Source organism: Uloborus diversus, chromosome 4 (genome assembly GCF_026930045.1).
Source record: "Uloborus diversus isolate 005 chromosome 4, Udiv.v.3.1, whole genome shotgun sequence".
Taxonomy (NCBI): Eukaryota; Metazoa; Arthropoda; class Arachnida; order Araneae; family Uloboridae; genus Uloborus; species Uloborus diversus.
In genome coordinates this window covers 24,209,949-24,234,096 of record NC_072734.1, presented here as the reverse complement: position 1 = coordinate 24,234,096, position 24,148 = coordinate 24,209,949, and the positions used below count along the sequence as shown (strand labels likewise).

The 24,148-nt window shown below is 33.5% G+C and overlaps 1 protein-coding gene across 1 annotated transcript in view; it reads right to left on the bottom strand.

Moving 5' to 3' along the window:
- Window positions 1-201: 201 nt before the first annotated feature.
- LOC129219951 (dermonecrotic toxin StSicTox-betaIB1i-like) overlaps window positions 202-24,148 on the bottom strand; it is a 27,869-nt gene continuing 3,922 nt past the window's right edge. Inside the window, exon 2 of the mRNA XM_054854267.1 lies at window positions 202-225. Coding sequence (XP_054710242.1) covers window positions 202-225 — 24 coding nt within the window. The remainder of the gene's footprint in view (window positions 226-24,148) is intronic.

The following is a 24,148-nucleotide window of genomic DNA, read 5'->3' as shown; positions in this document are numbered from 1 at the left end:
TCGGAGCACCTTTATTTAATTAGTTGGAGACTTCACAAAAACGCTGCCTTTTCTTTTGGTGAGGAAAGGCTTGATTTAAAAAGATTATTTATTAATTTTTAAAAATTTTGTAGTACTTGCTTATTAAAATGTATTGCATTATTTTCGTACAGTCTATGATAAAGCAAGCTTAAATGAAAAATTACCATCAAATCAAAAAACTCATTTGCCGGGTTTATACGCAATCTGGTGAGAAACCTGAAAAAAATGTAAATTTTTGTCAGAACTCCAAAAAAAGATGGCGTTCTAAAAATCTGCCGTGTTGTAGAATTACTTGTAAAATCCGTAGAAAAATAAACCTTTAAAGTTGCAAAATATTGTCTTACAAGAATATAATGTCAGATGACCCTTCACTGCTTTTGGATTTCCAAAAAAATATTCCTGTCTCTTTTTTAAAACAGACTTTTTGTTCCTCTAAACAAAACAAACTTTTTAATCTCCACAATTCACATTTTGTAACTATTTCAAAGAGACACACACAAAAATATGCCTGGAAAATTTTATCTGCTTTTTACAATCTCATTATGATCTTTTACATGTTTTAAAATTAATTTCGTGATAGATTTAGCTATAAAAAGTTATATAATACATAGTAAAACATGGATGGGAATTGAAGCTGCTATGTTATAGCTGTAAATTCCCTATAAACGGGCCTGACTGTATATGATTCAACCACATTGATATTGATAGTTTTATTTTGAACAATATTTTCAACCCTGTTACCATTTTAGCTGGAAGACTTGCATGCTTGTCATTTCACCATGCCTATTCAAAAATTTGAAACACTATTGATAAAAATTGAGCCTTTATTTTATCAGGTTGTATTTCCTCTTTCTGAAGATTTTGAAAAATAAAATTAGTCTAAAAGGCTGATAGGACTTTTGTGGGGTAAAGTAAGCAAAATCATCACTGAAAAATGAAATTCACACATAAAAATGTATTTTAGACATTTGTTTTTTATATAAAATTACATATCTTTTGATGAAAACAATATTTAGCACAATGAAACTAACATCTGAAATTATTTTGCAATTTGTTATGGATAATCTTGGCTAACACAGTAGATAATTCAAGAATAAGAATCTTAAAGAGTAAATAAACTATTTATTTTTTAATAATTTCTTCTAATACATTCAAAAGAACTTAAACATTACAACATTAAGATTATTTTTCTCTTTGACATTCAGACTTTTATTCAAACTTAAGACCATTCAAGCTTTTAAATAATGCTCCAACAAGATTTAACGTAAACTACCATGTCTTCTTCAGACTTAATTGTTTTCCACAGCCATCCAGCACAGCACCTGAAGAAAGTAAAAAATATAATTAGCATGTCTGTGGCACACTGATCTGAAAATGCAAGCACTAGGAAAGAAAGTAGCGCATACAACAGGACAGTCCAGGGGGTCCAAACTCCCTCCCATCGCCCTTGAGTGGTTTTGATAAACTATAATCCTATGTGTGTAGTTTGTAAAAAAATTCCAAGCAAACGTAACAATAAGTGCTGATTTAGTAAATGAAAAAATAAAATTGATTTTCTCTCATTCTTCCCCTGCAAAATCAAACTATCTGAACATAAAATGTACTATAAGGATGGTTTACCTTCGCTGTTTTTATTTTAAGTTATGAGAAGAGTAAATACATATTCTTGTGCTTTCTAGTATTTTAATTAATTATTTGCCATTAATAAGTTAATTTTACTAACTAATGCTCAGAAGCTGTTCAATATTTTTTTTAATGTTTCTTATTCCGGAGTATATCGATAAAATCAAAAGAATATGTTCGGATGTGTGTTGACGTACGCTATGAGAATGGTCATTGTTCGACCCTGGACCCGCCCTTTGAAAAATTCCTGTGTGGGCCACTCCTACTGAGTAAAGACCACATAGTGCAGGGTGTCTCAAAAATGATGATCCATCTCCGTGAAAGCATTAACACTAATGTATTTGAAAAAATGCTCTCCTTAGAAGAAAGAATAGCTATATTGCTTTCTTGAAACTGAATGGTAAAACATGTTTGATGTTTTGAAACATTGAATCTTTTTTATGTACAACACTATTAGGGGTCGATTCAGGCATAAATTAACGCTACGTGCCCTCTTCACAAAATCCAATGTTGTAAAAAGCTGCCAATTCACATCTTAAAATCAGAACTTTCTCGAAACTTCACCTGAAAAAAAAAACAGGTCTTTAATTACTTTTAAGTTTGATCACTTAACCTGAAACCAAAAAACATCAGTAAAAAAAAAACCTCAAGCTTCAAAATCATTCCGGGTGAAGTCCTTTAGGGCAGGGTTTCTCAATGGGGGCCACAGGAAATAATATGAAAATAGGATAATAACCAGGAAATAACAAAATCCTGGAAAAAAAATTCCCTGTTAATTCCCTGATTTAGCACTAAAAATTTTCCTTATTTTACAATCATGGTAAGCTGTTGATTCATAACCATCATAATTTAAGACCAAGTAGGTACATCGCTCAATTTATTATAAAATTTCAATTTAATATCTTAAAACTTTAAAAAATATATCAGAGATCTGAGGAGCCAAATTTCAATAACTCTTGGATAGGCAAGAAATTGCGAGGGTTTGTTCACAAATAATCTTTTTATCATTAACCACATTGAATGATTGCAGTCAAGTGTTGCAAATTTACAAACAACCCCTTACGATATGTCGCCTATTCCGGAATTATTGAAAGTCAGCTCATTAGATCCCTGATATCTTTCTAAAATTTTAGGACATTGAACTGGAAGTTAACTAGGAGTTGGGGAATCTAACTGGGTTTTAAACTGTAAAGGCTATAAATTGCTATCTTTCACGCATGTGCAGTGAAAACGTAATTGCTTTAAACAATCATGTTTCATCAAATTTTTAATATTTCAATTTCAAACTTTAGTATTATGTTTCTCTTGTATGCTGTCAAATATTTGGGAAGTTTGGTTAGGGATCACGGTTAAACTTGCCCTGTTATAAGCCGAAAACCTTCAAATAAAATTTGTATTTTTGAAAGAAATGCTGATATCTTTGTGAATCCTACTTTCTTTAAATATAAAAATTAATCCTACATAGTAAGTTCACTTATTTCTGAAATTTAAAGCTTATCCCCATTTATTTACGATAAAGCGTAATCAAAAACCTTGTTTCATTTTCTCAATTTATTTTTGGTCCCCTAAATGCATGGGTGATTTAATTTTCATTGAAAATGACAGCTGGAGCGTACCATTGAGATGAGATAAAATGGAGGGGATGAAGACTTTCATTCACGAATCATTGATCTGTAGTCACGTGATATATTTTAAAGCAAGACATTGGAAGAAATCGGGTTACTTTCTCTAGTTTGGACTTGCTCCCACCATTTACTAATTCCTGCTCTAGAAGCATACTTTTTATGTGACAAAAGTTACAGATCAATTGGTCTCTTATTTCTCAAAAAATCCGTAAAAATGTGAATTTTTGAAAGTGTACTCTCAATACTTGTATATTCCTGCACAATTAACTCTAAAAAATATTTTAATACTGAACTAAATTCCGTTAATCAAGAAGATTTTTGAACTGCCAAAGAAAAGTTTATAATAATGATAACTAATTACAGTAGAACTTTGATTAACCGAGCTTCGATTACCGAGGTTTCTGTTAACCGAGCCGATAACTAAGTCTATTAAAAAAAAAAACTTTCAATTTATTATTAAATGAAGAGTTTTACATTTGAAAATGAGAAAATTTTCTACAAGTTTGTTTCTTTAAACGCATCTTTCAATATTTAACTTGGCATTGTAAAAAATTAATAAATAAATAAATATTTTTAAGCACTTTTATTATACTTGACCTGATTATCACGGAGAAATCTGAGGCCTGGTTTCTCTTATATCTCTGCAACTAGACCACTTATAGACTTCAGGATTTCACTAAATGATTCGCTTACTCTTAAGGTACAACTTAGCGCTGAAAAATTAAAACTCTAAAATAAAATTATTATTTCAGTTAGGACGGAAAAGAGCAAATTTCATGTAATTTCCCTATTAAATGTTTAACTATAAAACCCATTGTTACAAATTTTGTTGCCTTGCAACAGTAATGTTAAAAGCAATCATAATGAAAATTTTGAATCAAGGCTTCTCTGAAACAAGCATGCGATTAGCAAGCATAAATCCTAGAGAGGAAAAAGGATTAAATTTTAGTGCCGATAGCTTAAAGTTTTAGACATGTATATAGGTTTTTGCCCTTTAGTACCGAGCATTTAAATGAAAAAATAAGGTGAAGTTTCATGAGAGTAAAATTATTCTATTTCTGAAATACATTTACACTAAAAAGAATAAAATAACAAGAGTTTTTTAAAAATACCAAGCACTTTTCAAAATGTACTCAAAAGGACAAAATAACCTTTCTGGGTCAGAAAGGACAATTTAAGAATTCCTGTAGTTTTCGAAAATTCCAAGAAAATGACACCACAAACGAAGAAAAGTGTGGTTCTACTCATTTCAAACCAAACTTTACCAATAAGAAAAATATGCATGTTTCGACACTCAAAGTTATGATTGATAGCTAGATAATAATAAGAAATTCTCTTAATGTCTTGAGCCACTTTTCTTGGTTTGTGGTGTCATCTTCTTGGAATTTTCGAAAACTACAGGAATTCTTAAATTGCCCTTTCTGACCCAGAAAAGTTATTTTGTCCTTTTGAGTGCATTATGAAAAGTGCTTGGTATTTTTTAAAAAATTCTGTTATTTTAAACTTACTTTTAGCTGTATTCTATTTTAGTTTTTCAACTGTAAAACATTGCTTTTTAGATACGTGATCCATTTTTATCTTTTAAAAATATTCTATTGCATTTTAATTAATACTTTTTGAAAGTCTGAGATCCTGACAGGTTTTTATACAAAGTTTCTATTAACTGAGATTTCCAACATCCCAAGCACTAGTGGTCCCAATTAGATCGGACAATGGAGGTTCTACTGTACTGACATTCCAAATAAATTAATGCAAAGAAATGAAAAACGTATGTATCAAACATTAATGTAAATTAATTAGAATCATTTTGTAACATTTTTTGAATTTCCACCTTGAATAAATGCAAAAACTGAAAGTTAGCTATTTAATAATTAATGAAAAGAGAAATTTGTAAACATTTTCAAAGTTAATAACATGCTCACATGAAAAAGGAAAACCAAAAAAGCAAGTAGAGAAGAGAAAAGGAAATTCAATGCATAATAAATCATTGTTCTATAGCTGGGACAACCTTAACCTGGCAGCATCGTAATGCTTTGATTAGGATCTGCATAACCTTCACAATGCTGCCAGGTTAAGTTATTATACTTCTAATCGAAAGAATTTCAAATTTCACTTCCATAAAAGAATTGCACAAATTATATTCAAAACTCAAATTATATTCAAAGATTATAAATATTTATAGAAATTTGAAATGCATATACAAAGTACGTATTTTAGTTTTTTAAAAACAACAATTTATTTAGAGAGGGGGACATTAACATGGGTTTTTTAGAGGAAAATTACAAAAAAAAAAACTCATGTTTATATTTGGGGAAAACTAGAAATAATCAGTATTCTTTTTAAGTGCAATGAGTAAAAAATATTGTTAACTTTTCTAAAAGACAACTAAATAGCAAACTCTTTAGATATAGATCTTGCAATAACTAATTAAGAGAGAGAGAGAGAGAGAATAAAGATATAATGTAATAACTGAAAAGATACGAATTTCTTTACAATATTTTTGGTTCTACAGCCAACGCTCTTTAAGAACGACCCCCTATTACTGCGACCCTTCCGTTATAGCATCCAATGCTGGAAGTCCCGTTCCTTATTCTATAGATGCAATGTTATTTTAAGGTCCATTACAGAGTTCAAACTGAACAGTTCATTCCAATATAACGTCTAAAATTAAGTTTCTCTTCTTTTTTTCGTCATCCCAAGGGCTAAGTATCCGAAAACTAATATTTAAGCATTTTATGTTTTTAAATTTAAAATATTTCAATTGAAATTAATTACAGGTTGGTAGAATGAAAGAAAAATAATGATGAAAACTGCACACAAGGAGTGGAAATTAGGAGTTATACTTTTTGGTCAAGAAAGTGTAAAACTTCTATAGTACAATGTAGTAAGAGAAGATATACTTGAAAAACATCTCAAATAAAAAAAATAGGAAAACTTTAAAATCTATCAAATTTTTCAAAAAACTGATTTGCAATGCATTTTTTTGTTAAACGTACTATTTTTAAGTTAAATGAGTAATTTATGGATAGTACAAGTATTTCAGCATAAAATTTAAAACGAGAAAGAAGCTATCAAAATAATTTTTTTAATGAAACTATTTTATTGCTTTGTTAATTTCTTGATTATCTTTTGAGACTAAGCACAATTTTAAAATCTATTTCTGCATTTAAAAAAAATTGTTAAATAACATGCAGTACATTATAACGACCGATTTCGTTTGTACAACAGGGGTTGTTATAACGAGCGTAGATTGTATTATAAAACATCTAACATCGAATGCAACATATCAATCCTCAAAAATACCCCTCATCCCTCAAAATTATGTCATAAGATTGTTAACAATTCTGCTTGGGAAGATAAACAACTTGCAAAAAAACTTGGAGAAAAAGACTTGCTTGGCAGACAAGCAAGTCTCTTTTTAGTATGCTGCACCTTTAAAACATGAGTATAAATGAATGTATATTCTACAATTATACTTTGTTCTCTGATTCATTAAAATTGGTCTTTGGCTAAAACTTTGGAAATATGACTAATATTTTCAAATTTCGGCTAACAGTTTGATTTAGCAGCATAAAAATGATGACTGAGTTCAAAAAGTTTGAAAACAACTAATATTTTGTTCATACAAAAGGTAAAAAAATAAGAGGGGGGGGGGAGATACGTACGGACACAAGTTATATACGTACTGAAAATTCGCGGCTAACAGCCAGGCCATGCTTCTTCTCTGTTTTTTCGCATAGTAAAAGTTATTTTATTTGTCATGTCTTCACTATATATGGCTTTACATATTTCTATGTTCACACGTCTCCGTGTCTGACAAGGTTTCTCATAGTACATTCGACGCCGAAAATGGGCAAATACACCTTCAGAACTCAATATCCTGTTTAAAACACTAACTGCGCCGTCAACATTACCATTTTTTACCAGGACGGTTCTAGCCACAAAACGCACATGCCTCATTTTTCTATCCGCAAAAGCGTTCGTCAATTTAGTAAAACTTAAGGATATTTCTTTGCTGAAACTTAAAAACAGAGAGTTGTTTACACTACAATATTGCTTCGGCTTTGCCTCCGATGATCCAACTGTTGTGATTGGTTAATGAATTGGTGAAAAAATATTCTTCTTCTTGCAGAAATCGGCTTACCCTGCCGTAGCCTACGGGGATCTGCTGTTGCTTGAAGAGCCTGTTATTTTCCCTCGAAAACGGGGACAGGGGGCAAGGAATTTCGAAAGTAGATGGCGCTTATAGCGAGACCAACATAGCGCTCTAACATGTAAACGCTATGTGTACTGTGGGCGCGTTTCTAAACTCAAGACCGGTCGCGACCGAGCGACCGATCGAGACCAGGAGTGTTTATAAACTCCCTTCGGGGACTCCGAACGAAACCCACTCGTGTTTACAAACTCCGATCGTGGTCATTTCGGTCGCGACCAGAGCGACCGCGCTTTTTCGCCGGGCGAATTCGTCACGTGACCGGTCGAATACTGTCTTTGCACAAATAAGCCGCGAAACTATTCGCAACTCCAACGAACTGTAGGGGGCACTGAAGTCACTGTCTAATGGCGGAATTGAAAACTAAAACAAACGCACATGGTAACGAAGAAAATGCTAAAGGTGTTGTGATTTTTGTTCGTACGTATGATTTTTTCGCTTTATTCTTTTTAAATTAATTTTCAAAGTCTTGTGGATATTCTGGCCCACGTAGAAAGAAATGAGAATTCAAGAAGCATTACTAAACGTCAAAGATTAATGCAAACTACGTAGTTCGTAGTTCTAAGCAGCTATTTCCATGATGTTGAATTCGATATTTATCAATTCTTGATAAAACTAAATAATAATTGTGGCCTGACAAGAACAACAATTAATGCTAGAAAATTCAATATGACATTACAAATTATTATCGAAAGAAGATGATACTTCTTTGCCTTGCTTGGCTAGCGCTTATTTTTTTTTTTCCATTTGTAGCTGAGTTATTTCTCTCGAATTCCCGAATCGGTTCATTTAAAAATTTTCTGTTTCGATTTTTCTAATTTCTGAGTTACGATTTAATTGTGTCATGTTATTCAAATCATCAACAAAATTCTCACGAATATATGGTGGTAGTTTTCTTTTCAGTTGATTGACCATTATTTCTTTTCAGTTGATTGACCATTATTTCTTTTCACTTATCGAATTCTGTAATCTTACTACCATTTTATTCCACTCATGATAAAAATTAAAAATGGTTTAACTAAAAACGCGAAATCTCGCCAAGGCTACTTTGCTCGCACAATACCAAAATTATAACCCTAAACAAATTTGGCGAAACCTTTCAGCTGAGAATAAAAGGAATAAAGTAAATTCTTTCTAGGTTAAACATTTTTCATTTTGTTCTACGATAATAAATCCAAGAAAATATTTTGCATACTGTCCATTCCAACTAAATGCTGCTGTAAAATATGATTAGTTAAATTAATTTAAGATTAAAAAAAACTCATATTCTTACAAATTCATACAAAACAATAAAAAATTTTACCTGGTATAACGTTATCCAATTTTGTTAATCCAGAGTTTTCTTGTTTACGCGTCCACCATACTTTTTTGAAAGAAATAAGGAAAACTAACATTATTTTGAGAAGCTCGAGAATACTCTTAGGGGACGAATTAATTTCTGTAGCTGAAAGCAAACTAAGACACATCGATTGCGTTAATAAATACTCAGAACAAACTGCCTGTGTTTACGTCAACAGACACACATGGAACTAAAACGTGGCAATGTTTTAGTTCCATCGGCAGTTTTGTAAATCACCGCAAGGTAGCGTATTCGAGCGCTGGAGTTCCGAATAGCCCGGTCAATTTAGACATAAAAATAGTGATCAAATAACAAAAATTCCGGGAAAGCTAAATTTTTGTAGAGACCTTGGGTTTAGCATTACAAATAAAATGCCAAAAGTCCCCATCGATCCCATGTGCGCTAAAAAATTTATTTGGGGTCAAAGGTCAAAACTTTAGGTTTTTTTGGATTTTTCTCGAAAACGGTAAGTTTTATCGAAAAGTATCTCAGACCAAAGTTGTAGATCTCAAAATTCTCTATAAAAATTGTCCGCATGATTTTTCTCCAAAAACCAAACTATTTCCCAGATATTGGGTACTCTCAAAAGACAGCCAGTCATTTACAGAATCCCCTCTACTCGCATGGCCTTGAATAACATCTGGCTATTCTAGTCCGTGTGGCGTCGTTCACATACCCACTGATGCCCAACCCACTAAGGGCATGGGAGCACCCCTCAATATCGCGGAGCCCCCCCCCCCCCCCCTTCAAAAGCAACAGCCCCTCCAAAAACTGAGAAAAATACCCCTGAAAACAGCCCCCCTTTAAATGTTTTTTGAGCTCTCAAATTGTAACCACATTTCATACAATAAAACATAGTTTGGCTGGTGAGTCGCATTATTATCTTGACTCCTGACAATGTTTGGCCTTAGTGATACATTGTGGGTAAGATTTCTGGATTCTAATATGACTCTAAGTAATCTATCTCTCTTGGTTGGACAACAAACCTTGGTTGACGCTTCTTCATCTAATTTTGAGCATCATCTCACTGCTTTAGTATAACGTGAGGTATTGGAAGTCATATAATTTAGTAGTTATGCCCTCAAGCACCATTGCTTTTAAATTTTATCTGATATTCCTTTTTTAAGAAGATGATTCGAGTTTTCCCACTTCTGCTTATCAAAGAACTCAAGTTGAAATCTGGAATTGTAAATTTTCGCTGTACAATCGAATTCTTCAAACTTGCCATCGTACTATCTTTCAATCATCAGCTCTCGTTCTGCAAATTGGTTACTTTGAGAATCTAAAAAATATAACAATAGGCATTGATGATGACCATCATCAGAGAACTTGTTTTGAGACGGATTACGACGACCAGTTCGAAGATGGACAATGAACATTTATAATTCCAGATTTCAATTTTGAAGCTGAGAGACTACTATGGAGCTCATCGATAAGCAGAACTGGTAAAACTCTGCAGCTCCCTCTTTCAAAAAGGGGATTTCCGATAAAACTTTGAAAGAAATTGTTTGATGATGTACCTACTGAGTAGTATGGTTTTCAAAACCTCACATGTCATACTAAAGCAGTGAGACGATAGGTAAAATAAGAGAAAGTGTCAGGTACAGTTTGTTGTCTAATCAAAAGGGATGGATTTATTCGAGTCCGATTAGAATCTAGAAATATTAAGCCACAATACCATCAAGCCACAATTGCAATCAAGAATGAAAATTATGAGAAGTGTTATAGTTCAACTCGCACGCAAAACTTATGTTTTATTGTAATCAATGTGGTTACAGTTTGAGGGCTCAAAACCCATTAAAATTTCTTAACGTCTTTTGTTTCAAAGGGTGACTTATGTGGGCTGTTGCAAGCTTTTTTTTTTTTTTTAATTTTTATACTTAACCTTTGTTTTTTATCATAGGTAAATTTGACATTTTGAGCCAAAGTTATGGGCTAAGTGGAGAATTAACATTTTTTTTTACTAGATAAGAAATGCTTTTATTACTTATTTTTCCGTATCTATGTAAGAATTAATTAATATGAAAGCAAACTTCTAATATTTTTTCTCTAAGTACGGAGCAACACTATGTTATTCAATTCTGACTTTTTTTTTTTTTCAAATTCAAGATTCAACACATGTGTGGGACTTTAAAATACAGTTTATTATTAAAATGATCTTATGTAATGTGTAATCTACACAAAAAGTCTGCTCTTAAGAGCGATAACATCAAATTTATCAAATTTTGATATTTGATGAAATTATTGTAACTTTTTCCAGCTTTTAAGTATTTATGGTCAACTTCAAGGCGTGAGCGACACCTCAAGATATTTTTGCGGTCAAAATCCTTTTGCATAACCAAATATCTCTACAAAAGGCAACTTTTCCGGGCTATTACTTAGCGTTTATCAGATTTTGATTTTCTTCAATCCACCATGATGAACATGTCCAGTACTTCAAAAGTAAGTCCACTCGTACTAGAGCGGGATTAAGTGAATCTGAATCCAGCTTTTGTTGTAAAAAACACTGCTTATTTTGTGGCGAGAAAGCGGATGTAGAGGCTGAGAACAAAACGCAGAATTATCGCAGAAAAATTCATAAATTTTCTACACTTGCATTCAAAGAATCCCTTTTACAATTAGCTAAAGATCGTTCTGAGGTGTGTCAAAAGCTGCCCTTGCACGTTTTATTTTGAGTATGATTTAGTCAATGCTTTATGGATTTTTCTGCGATAATTCTGCGCTTTCTTCTTCTCAGCCTCCTCATCCACTTCACAGCCACAAAATAAGCAGTGTTTTTAAAAACAAAAGCTGGATTCAAGTTCACTTAATCGCGCTACAGTACGAGGAGGACTTACTTTTGAAGTACTGGCCTGTTCATCCTCACGTTGCTGCAGAGATTGAACTTTTCCGGGTGTATGATTTTCTGCAATCGACGCGACTTGTAACGAACTTTTGACTTCTTAAATAATCAGCATTCTTATAACTTCTCCCGACACTTGCATCTATTAAAGTTGGCATTCCACGACTGCAAAGCACAACGGTTTCACCTTCAGTCCAAAGTTTATTGCAAATAAAGCAAAATTGTGACATTTTTCTTTAATATTGATCAGCACAAACAACAGTAGAAGCTTGTAATAAATACGTTTATTCACTCGAACTGCACGTTTAAATCAAAAAGAAACAGGTACGTCAGGGGTGTCCACCTTGGAGGGGTCATGGCCCAGAATGCGACATCAAAATTTTTAGGGAGATGGTTTTGAGGGGTTTTTTCATTTGGGGGGGGAGGCTTGCTTTTGGGGGTATCTCTGCGATGATGAGGGGGTGAACCTTAACCATTAGTGGGTTGGGAACCCCTGGGTATGTGAACGATGTCACACGGACTAGAATAGCCAGATGTTATTCAAGGACATGCGAGTAGAGGGGATTCTGTAAATGACTGACTGTCTTTTGAGAGTACGCAATATCTGAGAAATGGTTTGGTCTTGGAGAAAAAATCATGAGGATCATTTTTATAGAGAATTTTGAGATCTACATCTTTGGTCTGAGGTACTTTTCGATAAAACTTACCGTTTTTGAGAAAAATCCAAAAAACCTAAAATTTTGACCTTTGACCCCAAATAACTTTTTTAGCGCACATGGGATCAACGGGGACTTTTGGCACTTTATTTTTAATGCTAAACCCAAGGTCTCTACAAAAATTTAGCTTTCCCGGAATTTTTGTTATTTCCATTGTCTAAATTGACCGGACTATACTCTTATTTACATTTTGTTGACTGCCGCGCAGACTGAGAGCATTAGAACAAAATAGAAAAAAGTGCATTTTAGTCTAAAATTCTAAATCATTTTAATTTTTTTAACTACTGACAACCTGATCCACTGAATGTTTGGCGGAATCAACTCTTTTATTTTGTCTGTTCTTTTAGAAGAACACATTTACATTGCATGTTGAAGCTAGAAATTCATTCGTACAGCGGTCCTTAAACGTGGGGATAGAAAATAAATTTATTTTTCCGCTCGAATGATGCATATGTAGGGTAGAATTTAAAGTTGAAATAATGGTAAATTTTTGTATTTAGCTTGAAACAATGATTGAAAGCTTCGTTATCATATTTAATGCATGATTGTTGACCCTAATATGCTGTTACAGTTGATATTTTTGTCAACCTAAAATTTGCAACTTTAGATTTGCATTTAAGATTCTTTTGATATTGTATTTTCAGTGTGTTGGTTTTAATAACAAAAATTCAGTTTTATTTGCTTCAAGCTAAATGGAAATTTCATATGTCAACACTGATTCTTTTTAAATTCTATTCCTTGTACATATTAACAGGATATTCTGTTTCTTTTCTTCTGAACAAGAGTTTCATCAAATATTACAATATACTTCAACTTCAAAACTTCAACTGAATAAGTTCTTTCTTTAAAGTAAAGCAGCTGCATTTATTCCATGTTAACAAAATATGATAGTTCCAGCTGTATTACAGAATAGTACTTTTAATTTCCATTTTTTAATTTTAAATGGTTATCTCTTCTGAATGTTCTCTAAATTTGCCAAAAAACACAAAAAAGGATATATCTTTAAAAATCTCTACAAAGGTACTGATAGAAAAGTGGACTGCTAGCTGAATATTACTTAGTACTAATTTTACATGTTAAGCTTTTGTTAACGTATGCATACAAGATAGCAAGAAACAATGAGTTCTCAATTTGTACCAGGATACGTGTACAACACATATTGCAGATTGCACAAGTAGGATGAAAATGGCATTTTTTGAATTTGATTACCATTTAGTGTGAATGCTCCAATGCTTTTCTAGTATACAACAGCTTCTTTGAAAATATACGGATTTTCTCATGGATGGGGAACACCACTTTTTACCAGAGCTTGAGCATCATTTTCGGTTGATCGGGCACTGCGTGTTCAACCATATTGGGGAAGGGGGTATCATTACCTGTTCTAACTTTTATTAAAGTAGACCAGACTAGCATTTTTAGAAAAAGTTGATTTTTTTGAGTAATATATCTTACTATTCACATTTAACGCATCAATAAAGAAATTAATATTTGTGCAAAACAAAACTTTTGATGAAATTTCCAAAAAATCATATTCTGATTTTTGTTACAGCATTTAATTGGTGTAGTCCTGAAAAAAAAAAGGTGGGGGATAATGCTTACAGATGAATCAGTGGTATGTTCAATGAACACTGGTTTGGGAAATTAAAGAGTTGGAGAACATCATGCCCTCTTGACTACACACCTAAAATACTTGAAGAACTGCCAGATCTAGGGGGAGCAAGCCGGAGCTTTTGTCAGAGGGTAAAAATCTACAGTATAACTTCGATTTAACTATACCTGATTTAATGATTTTCTGAATTTAAGGATACATTTCACTGGTTTGGGTTTGCCTGCATTGAATGTCAGTCCCTTGACAATTGTTAAATCGGGGTTAAACTGTATTTGTCTTTTATTTTTCTTAAGTCGATGTAGAAACTCAAAGAAAAATGAGAGAAGGCATCAGTTGTCTGGATTAATGAAGGTTTACTGTATTACACATTTCCGTGACTTAAAAAGCATTTGAGTGTTTTAGACTAGGGCTTCTCAACCTTTTGTGACCCGCAGACTGGCAAAAGCTGTTGAAAAAAGTTTACAGACCATTTAAATTTCTTTGAAAAATATATAAAAAAACTTATATTCGCAGACTATATTAAAAACATGCGACACTTTCTTTTTTTTTTGAGGCTGTGGTTTTTCCTCTATTTATGGATTTATTTTAGGAAAAAAAAACTTCCGACTCAGGGAACAATAAAACTCCGTAAAAGATTGTATTGACAGCAAAGTTTTTTAAAAAAATTGTTGCAGAGAAATAAAAATAAATGAATAAATAAATAAAGAAAGGAAACTTAACAGGAATTTTTTTTTAAAACGTGAATGAAGAAAAAGTGTTTGAGGACTGGTCATGATTTTTCCTGCTAACCAGTACTGGTCTGCCGGACCACTGGTTGAGAATCGTTGTAACTTGACTATAAAAAATTTTAACTTGAAAAATTTTATTTTTAAATACGGTAAAAAAAATGAACATGAAACTGAAGGGATTAAATTTTTTTTTTTTTTTGTTTAAAAAATTGAATTAAATTGCACAATACTTTTTCCGGACTATTATATCATTGCGTGTTAACCATATATCATGTTAAACTTTTTTCGCTGTATATCCATAGATGCAAGTTAGGAGACGAGCCCTGGATTGAAAGTATCTTGAATATGTACCAGCATCCTACAGTGCTTATCAGGGGTGCCCACAGGGAGGGATTATGGCGCAAGCTGCGCCATCAAAATTTTTGGGGGGGATTTTTTTTTTCCAGAACTTTTTTTTTCTTTAGGACATGAAATTTTTAAACTTTGGAAAGAAAAAATATTTAAACTTATTCAACAAGAAATAAATACATTAATAATACTTTTTTTACGTACTCTTCAGGGCCGTCGCCAAAAGGCGGGGGGGGGGGGGGGTGCTACACCCCTTAGTTTTTCAGAAGTGGGGCCGCCAATTTCATTTTAGCGTTGAAAACGAACGAAGAGAAAGTGAAATCCTTTGTTGTTTTAAAAAATTAAAATAGTAATTATAAATGAACAATTGAAATAATAGAGACAAAAAGTATTTTTTTCTGTAAAATTTGAATAGAAAATGTAATCTTAAAATACAATTTGGGATACCTATGATTCTCTTTTATTAAGAGTCGCCGAAATGTACGCTTCAAACATTTTTATTAACCAAAAGAAAGTATTCAATACAGTACACTCTTCACTAGACCGCAGAATGGGTATGTCTGCCTAGTCGGAAACTATGGGCTCGACTCAAATTAAAGTATTGTGCATAGAGTAAAATTAGCATAATGGAGGGAGGAAAGGCGACAAAACTAACATGGTGCACGCCTTGTCTCTCGGCGGCCCTGGTTATACAAAACTATGGTTCATGGTTCTTCAGTAAAAAAAAAAAAAAAAAAAAAAAAAACATAAATAAATAGGACAACTTCATTAGAACAGCTCATAGGATAAGATTCGCCGAAACATTCCTATATGTTTTTTTTTTTTTTTTGAGGGAAAATATTATCCTGAAAATCATTGCTAAGTGGAGAAAAATGTATGGGTCGCCGAACTAAATTTGAAATACAGAGAAAAAAATAATAACAGTCAAATGCAAAGAGAGATTCAATGTATTGTAATGAATACTCACACCAAAAGTTCTAAATTTTTGAATGTCAAAATCGTAAGTAAATCATAGCTTAATCAAGAGATGCAGGTGGCATATTTAAAATGAAATGAAGTGGAATAGAGACCTAAGGTATCGCAGAAACTTACAACATCTTTTCAAAATGTTAAAAATCCTTTTTCCAAGGCCGCAAACGCTTGTATTACAAGAAAGCAAAAACATTAGGGGGGAAATTGAAAGTTTTATTATGGAAAATCCAAGCTAATAATCGTGTTTGGCGAAGGAAAATTGGAAGAAAATATTACCACAATATGTTTATCAGTAACTAAAATTGACAATGAAGATAGGAGGGACGTAGCCGAACTGAAAGGAAGAGTGGGGAACTTCAAACCCTTCTTTTTACGTCCCTAAAGCTGCCTGGAAGTGAGTTTTTAAAATTTAGGTTTTGAAAAAATCCCGAAGAAATGTTCTCATACCCCATCCTTTAGCCTAACGTCATTAAAGATGGCCTACACCTGAGTAGGAGTGCAATTTTGAAAAACCATGAGTGCTCTCAACGTAACCTCCGAGAAACGACCTCTCAATTAGTCATTCATCCTCATTCAAAGTCGAATTAATTTCGTCTTTTGGACTTTAATTTAAAGAAAGCTTCCTGAGTTGTCCCGAAACTGTCGTCTTCCAAATATTACCGAACATCCTCAAAAATTTCATTGTTAAGGCTACAATTTAGAAAATTTTTCGGGGGAGAGATCACCAAAACACCTCTACCCTCCTAACAGTATTAATAAATCGTCCACGATTGCTTTAATTGAATTTCAATTTTGAAAATTTGCCAAGGGAGGACCCCGAATCTCTCCCCCATTAACATTAACAAAAATCTTCTAAAACTGCGGTATCTACGGATCGAGATGTTTTTCGAGAGAATGCCTCTCTCTCTCTCTCTCTCTCTCTCGCCAACATCATCGAAAAATGTCTTAAATCTCGCTCTTACTGCTTCAATTACAAAACATTTCTGGTCGCGAGCCAATTCAAAACTCTTCCCCCCCCCCCCCCTCCTTTCATCGAAGATTGGCTTAAATTACGTTTTCGAAGCTCTGATTTCAAGAAACTGGCGGTGCACTAAATTTTAACAAAAAAGTCTACAATCGAGTTTTTAAGACTTCAAAATTTCAAAAAATTTCGATGGGGGGGGGTCGCATTTCTCCTCCCCTTAATATCACCATAGATCGTCTAAAACTGCATTTTTCAATCTACAATTTTCAAAATTTCCCTTACGTGTCATAATCAGAAATAATTCACAATTACGTGCTTGAAGTTTGCATTAAAAAAAATTGTAGAATGATGACCCCGAGTCTCTGACTCCCTTAACATTACCATAGATCAGAGGTTCCCAACCGGTGGTTCGAGAACCCCCAGGGGTTCGCGAAAATTTCGGTGCAATGGCGGATTTTTCCTAGTTTGGTAAAAAATTATAAAATATTCAATTTGCACACATAGTTACTAAATTTTTTTTTTAATTTGAAAACGCGCCAGACTCTTGTATTAAGCTCAAAAAAAAAAAAAAAATCTTTCAGCGGTTTTATAATCTTGGTTAAAAAGAAATTTTCTCTTTTTTTTTTTCGATAGACAACAAAAAGAGATATCCTTCCTTTATTGCGAGGCGCCATGCAGAAACGTTGTATTAAGCTGTGGCGGGGATCGCGATGACCTTAAAAAGACGCCATCGCGTGGAGTCAATCAAACAATATACATAATATACATATGTCGAAAAAAATAAAGAATTCTCAAACAATGCATCATAGGGGTATTATTTCTAATCCGGTTGAAATATAACTCGGGAATTTCCGTCGAATTCAGTCATCGAATGGCAGACATGACAGCAAAAGGCTCCAAACTTAAAATTTATTACTGGATTTTACCCATCTGTTCGTTTTCAAAAATATATAACATCAGCATGCTCATAGTTCTGGGGAAATAGTTGTTAACAGACGTATTTAGAGATACTTTAGAGATGCTTGAAAACAAGTGATTTTGTTTGCAATTGGTTTTGCTACGTGAACTTGCTTTGTGAAGTTATAATCGTGTTGGTAATTTTTATGATTTAATAACTTTCTGCTGTTATGGATCGATGGTTGAAAACTGGTAGTTTGGTTGAGCGACAAACGGACAAGCAGTCAATCGATCAACCCTCAACATCAGCAGTAACTTTCGAATCAACACAGGATATTGAAATAGATAGCTGTAATGAACTGCCGCCTCCCCCGACTAAACAGAAAAGTGAACTAGGGGAGAAAAAAGGAAAAAAGCGAAAATATGACAGTGACTATTTACAAATGGGCTTTTATTTTACTGGAGAAGAGTCTTCTCTGCAACGAAGTTCTAGCGAACAGCAGTTTGAAACCGTCACTTCTGAGAAAACACCTCGAAACAAAACATCCGACACACAAGGACAAACCTATCGAATATTTTAAAAGAAAATTAGAATATAATAAAAAGTGTAGCGTCTCTACGTTCCTGTTAGAATCCAACGAAGATAGTAAAATGGCCCTTGAAGCTTCATATCGAGTCAGTTATAGAATTGCAAGATCTGGACAGCCACATACAATTGCAGAAAATTTAATTGGACCGTGCGCTAAAGATATTGCTAAGTGTATGCTGGGAGAAAAGTCAGCAAAAAAAATTGACCTGGTTCCGCTATCAAACAACACAGTATCACGCAGAATTACTGATTTGGCAAGTAATGTGGAGAAAGAACTTGTGAATAGAATTAAAGAGAATAATTTTGCGATCCAGCTTGATGAGTCGACTGATGTAGCAAACGCTGCAATATTACTTGTCTATGTTTTGTATATTTTTAACGATACAATTAAAGAAGATGTACTATTTGCAAAACCTTCGAAAACCAACACAACTGGAGAAGCAATTTTCGAACTGGTCAACAGTTACTTTGAAGAAAATGGAATAGATTAGTCTTTGTGTGTGGGTGTGTGCTCGGATGGTGCAAAATCAATGACAGGAAAATTTGTTGGCTTTGTGGTGCGAGTAAAGAAGATCAACGAGAAAATTGAATGGACTCATTGCTGCATTCATAGACAAGCATTAGCATGTAAACGTATTCCCGCAGAATTATCCGCTACTTTGAATGATGCGGTAAAAATTGTAAATTTCATAAAATCACGTGCCACAAACTGCCGTCTATTTCACGCGCTTTGTGAGGAATTGAGAAGACTTCATGTTACTTTACTTCTTCACACAGAAGTTAGATGGCTTTCCCGTGGCAAAATTTTGACACGCTTATTTGAATTGAAGTCAGAAGTCCAAGCATTTTTTGTTGATCATCCATTTCACTTGTCCACTTGCATATTTAGCTGACATCTTTTCAAAATTAAATGAATTAAATCTATCCTTGCAAGGTGCAGTTGTTAATATTTTCGTTGTATATGATAAAATTGAAGCTATGGTAAAAAAAATTGAATTTCTGGATCCAATGCCTGGAAATGGGTGAGTTTTCTTGTTTCACTTCTCTTAGTAGTTTTTTATCAGAAAACTCAATGAAACTTGATGAAAGCGTTAAAAGAAATGTATGTGAACATCTGCAACATCTTGAACTAACTTTTGACGAGTATTTTCCTAATAGGCGTAACGTCCCTCTCTCAAACAACTGGATACGCAATCCTTTTGAAGGAAATCCATACTTATAGAACACCCTGACATTACCTGAAAAGGAAATGCTCATCGAGTTATCCTGTGATAATTCATTGAAAACTACCTTTAAAGAGCTCTCGTTAATTGACTTCTGGCTCAGTGTAAGAAATGACTATACCGTTTTGTCCAAAAAAGCAATTCGAATTTTATTACCATTTTGTACAACATATCTGTGCGAGAAAGGATTTTCCTCCTATACTTATCTCAAAGATAAATACCGAAGCAGATTGAATGCAGAGCCTGATTTAAGACTCAAACTGTCAGACATTGAACCAAACTTTCAGTTTCTTTGTTCCGTCAAACAGCCACAAATATCGCATTAAGGCTTTTTTCCCCAATTTAAAGTATGCTTAAAATAATAGTTGGTTTATAAAACTTCTTGTTTATAATTTTTCTTGTAGATGTAGTTTTAACTTTTTATTAATGTTTGCACTTAATGATATTTTAAAATTATATTTTTGTTTATTGCAATCAAATGCTGCAAAAAATGGAAAACAAACATGCTGTTTTTTATTGTTTCTTACATGTTACTAATTTCAACATCAGGGGGTTCGCGAACTTTTTTGCCTGTTCCAAGGGGTTCGCAAAGAGAAAAAGGTTGGGAACCGCTGCCATAGATCGTCTAAAGCTGTGTTTTTCAAATAAAAAGTCTTGAAAATTCCCGAGGGAGAGCCCCTGGACCCCCTCTTCTGAACATAATTAAACATAACATACGATTGCGTTGTTAACTTAAATTTGGAAAAATTATCGGGAGAGGCTATCCTGGAACTCCTCTCCCCTTCCTCCCAAACTTGAAATATAGTTTCAAACTGCGTTTTTTATGTCTTCAAATTGCGAAATAATGCAAGAAGGTAGCCCTCCAACACCCCCTAATTCTGATTGAATATTATCCTTATGATTATTTATATTACTAGTACTAAAGTCTAGTAATATGACTATCTCTGCTAAACCAGGAGCCAAATCTTCTCTCTCTCTCTCTGCACATTCGAACATTCATTTGAAAAAATTAAGGGGCTGCCAAAAGCGTCCTCCCCCCCCCACCAGTTATTTGAAATAGCGACGGCCCTGGTACTCTTTCCAAAATTTAATGACCGTGTCTCTTTTTCAATGAAAGGAGCATCACAGACGGCATGGAGTTGGTGTCCATTTCAAAGCTGGATCAGAAGATTTGATTTCTTTTCAATATTTTATAAATTTTCTGGAAGTAGCGCAATTCTGCATAATGAATACATGTGACAGTGGTGAGAGGGAGGGAAGTCAAAAATGTTGTATTGTTTGTAATAATTCTGACCAGAATGCTCTAGTCTTTGATTGATTCATTTGCACCTTGAGAATCGTTAAGAACTAGTTTTGAAGTCCCTCCAATCGACAATTAATCTATTTTCTTCATTAACTAGCTTAAGCTTATCAAGAATTTTTCTCTCATTTCACTTTACTCCCATCTTCTCTACCATTTTTAAACTGATTGTTTCAATTTATCATTAGATGATTTTTATTAAAACTTTCAGTGATGTTATTTTTCGCTGATGGAAGTAGAACAGTCTGTTCTTAAGGTGTCTAAATTATTTTTCGTAAATCATATTTACTTTCTTCCATATCTGATATGTATAGAAGGATAATTGATTCTTTAAAATTCTCGAGTTATGATTTTCGATGTGCGCAGAATAGCTGTACCCATTTTTGAGGATTTCCGAAAAATATTTGTCATGGTGTGTGAGATCCATCTTTTTTGGCTATGCGACTTCAATTTTAGAAAACTTCCAGGAGAGCACCCCCACTGAAACGCCAGAATTACACCCTTTCTATCATCAAGAGTCATCTAAAACTGCGTTTCTAGTGATGCAATTTTGAAAAATTTATAGGAGAGAGTCCCTGATTCCCCCTCTTTCCTTAACACAATCAAAGACAAGCCTAGAATTGCGTTTTTGGAATATCAATTTCAAAAAAATGCGGGGGGAATGGCACCAAAATTCACCTTCCACTAACATTATCAAGATATATCACAACTGCTACAAGTTCGGAAATTTAAGTGAAGCACCCCTCTCCTTCCTCCCCACTCTCGCCAACATTATTAAAAAGACGTCTTAAATTTGGTTTTTAGGGCTTCAATATCGAGAAAATTCCGGGAGATTTTCCGAAAACTCTTTTTCTTAACGTCACAAAGGTTGGCTACAATTGAGATTTTAGAACTTCAATTTCAGAAAACTGCTTGTCCCCCAACCATAGATAACGTTTTTAGGATTTTAATTTTGAAAATTTTCCAGGGGCGAGCCCTAGGATCTCTTCTTTCCTTAACATTACCACAGATAGTCTAAAACTGCGTTTTTAGAACTATCATTTTAAAAACAAAGGAAAGCTCTCCTTAACACAATGGTAGACTATTTACAATTGCGCTTTTTAAGTTTCAATACTGAAAAATTACCGGAAGGGGCCACCAAACCTTTTATTCTCCTAACATCACCAGAGATCGTGTAGAACTGTGGTTTTAAAATTACAATTTCGAAAATTTTCCGGGGGAGAAAACTCCCCGACCCCCTATCTAATTGACAATAAATTTCCGTTTCACGGTTCATGTTATATACACCTAGTAATGACTCCATGCCAAGCCAGAAAGTTGTCCCTGTAATTATTCATACGTTTGAAATATATATATATATATATATATATATATATATATATATATATATATATATATATATATATATATATATATATATATATATATATATATATATATATATATATATATATATAAAGGTGTAGCAAAATTCAGGGGTAGCAAAAACTTGTTTACTCAAGGTCCACGATTTAAAATTACGGAAGGCAGGGCGGGTCAACAACCCAACAACATTTCAGTTCAAATGGTATTTGTTAGCGCTCCCCCCCCCTTTCCCGTGAATTTGACTGGAAATTACACACTCTAAAAACTTATGTTTAACGCAATTCGAAAGCGGAAAAATTTTTGGGGGGGAATTTGCGCCATTGAGCTTGGGGGGGATGGGCACCCCTGGTGCTTATTTAGCAAAAAAATCAGATATTGACAGTTGGCCCAGTTATTCTCATGGTCAAATTTTTTTTTTTTTCATTTTGCCATTACCTGAACCACGAAGGTTCAGGTAATGGGAATGTTCAGGGTGTCAAAAGTTTTGTAGTCCTGCCGACATCTTCGGACATTTTCAAAAACCATATTCAGGGGCGGACTGGATCCCGCAAGAGGGCGTCAACCTTGGCCTCCAAAGGGCGCAAAAAAAAGATGTAAACAAAAAAAAAGCAACAAAAAGATGAGAAAGAGAAAGAAAGGAAAAAAAACAATGGTACACAGGTTTACGAGTTAAAAGAAAAGAAACAGAAAAGGGAAGTCGCACAGGTTCGTGAGTGCAAAAAAAAAAAAAGGAAATTGCACTTAAATGTTTTTTTTTAATTAATTAAAAGAAACCTTTATTTTTTTTTAAAAAAAAGGTGTTTAGGCTTGAGGGCACATTGGCCCGCGGGCCAGTCTTCCCCTGGCCATATTTAAATCACTTAGATGGAGACTGAACACTAAGCACCCTTAAATATTTTTTAGTGTAATGTCCATAAAATGAAAGATACAATAAACTAAGTTTTACTGTAAAACTATACCACCTTTGCATTTTTCAATATTAAATTGAAAACGAGTCATTTTGAAACATCTTCTCTATTTTGATTCTTTGAAACTTTACTGGTAATTAGAAATACGCATTACATAAAATGTTTAATACAAGAATATGCTTTATTTCGAACAACAAAAAACTTCTAAATTACAGTAAAACTACAGTTACCCAAATCAACCAGACCCCATTCGTATTATTAGATTTTTCCGAAAGTACATTTTAATCTACTGTCAGCCCCATTTACACAAATATTGTTAGTTCCACGAAATATTTGAATAAGTGGGGATTTTTAACATTGCATCTACGGCATGGTAAATATTTGGTTCCGGGATATTTTATTTATAAGCGGGGTATTCGCTTATCCGTTATGCGATTAAGCAGATGCGACAGTATTTACTGTATGAATTTTGAAATTCAGAAAAACTATTTTTAAAGAGAAAGAAAGAGCTATCAATTGGTCAAGTAGAAAAGCTAACGCTGTTCATGCTAAGTGTACTAACAAGTGCTGTTGCGGAGAGAAGGATAATAGCATGCGCCGACAGAATAATAATTTTGCAAATTGCAGCGAGTGCAATCGCCTTTATATTTTGCTCAAATTCTGAAAGCGATTCAGATAGTTGTTGTAGAGTCATACTGTATATGTTAATGTATGGCATTACAATAAGAAACGCTTCCAATTTTCAAAAACCATTTTATTAGTTAAATTTTTCAATAGTACTTTTGCCATTTACTAATCCTAAAACCAGACACATGTTTGCATATATATATATATATATATATATTAGAACATTCTTCATAACACTT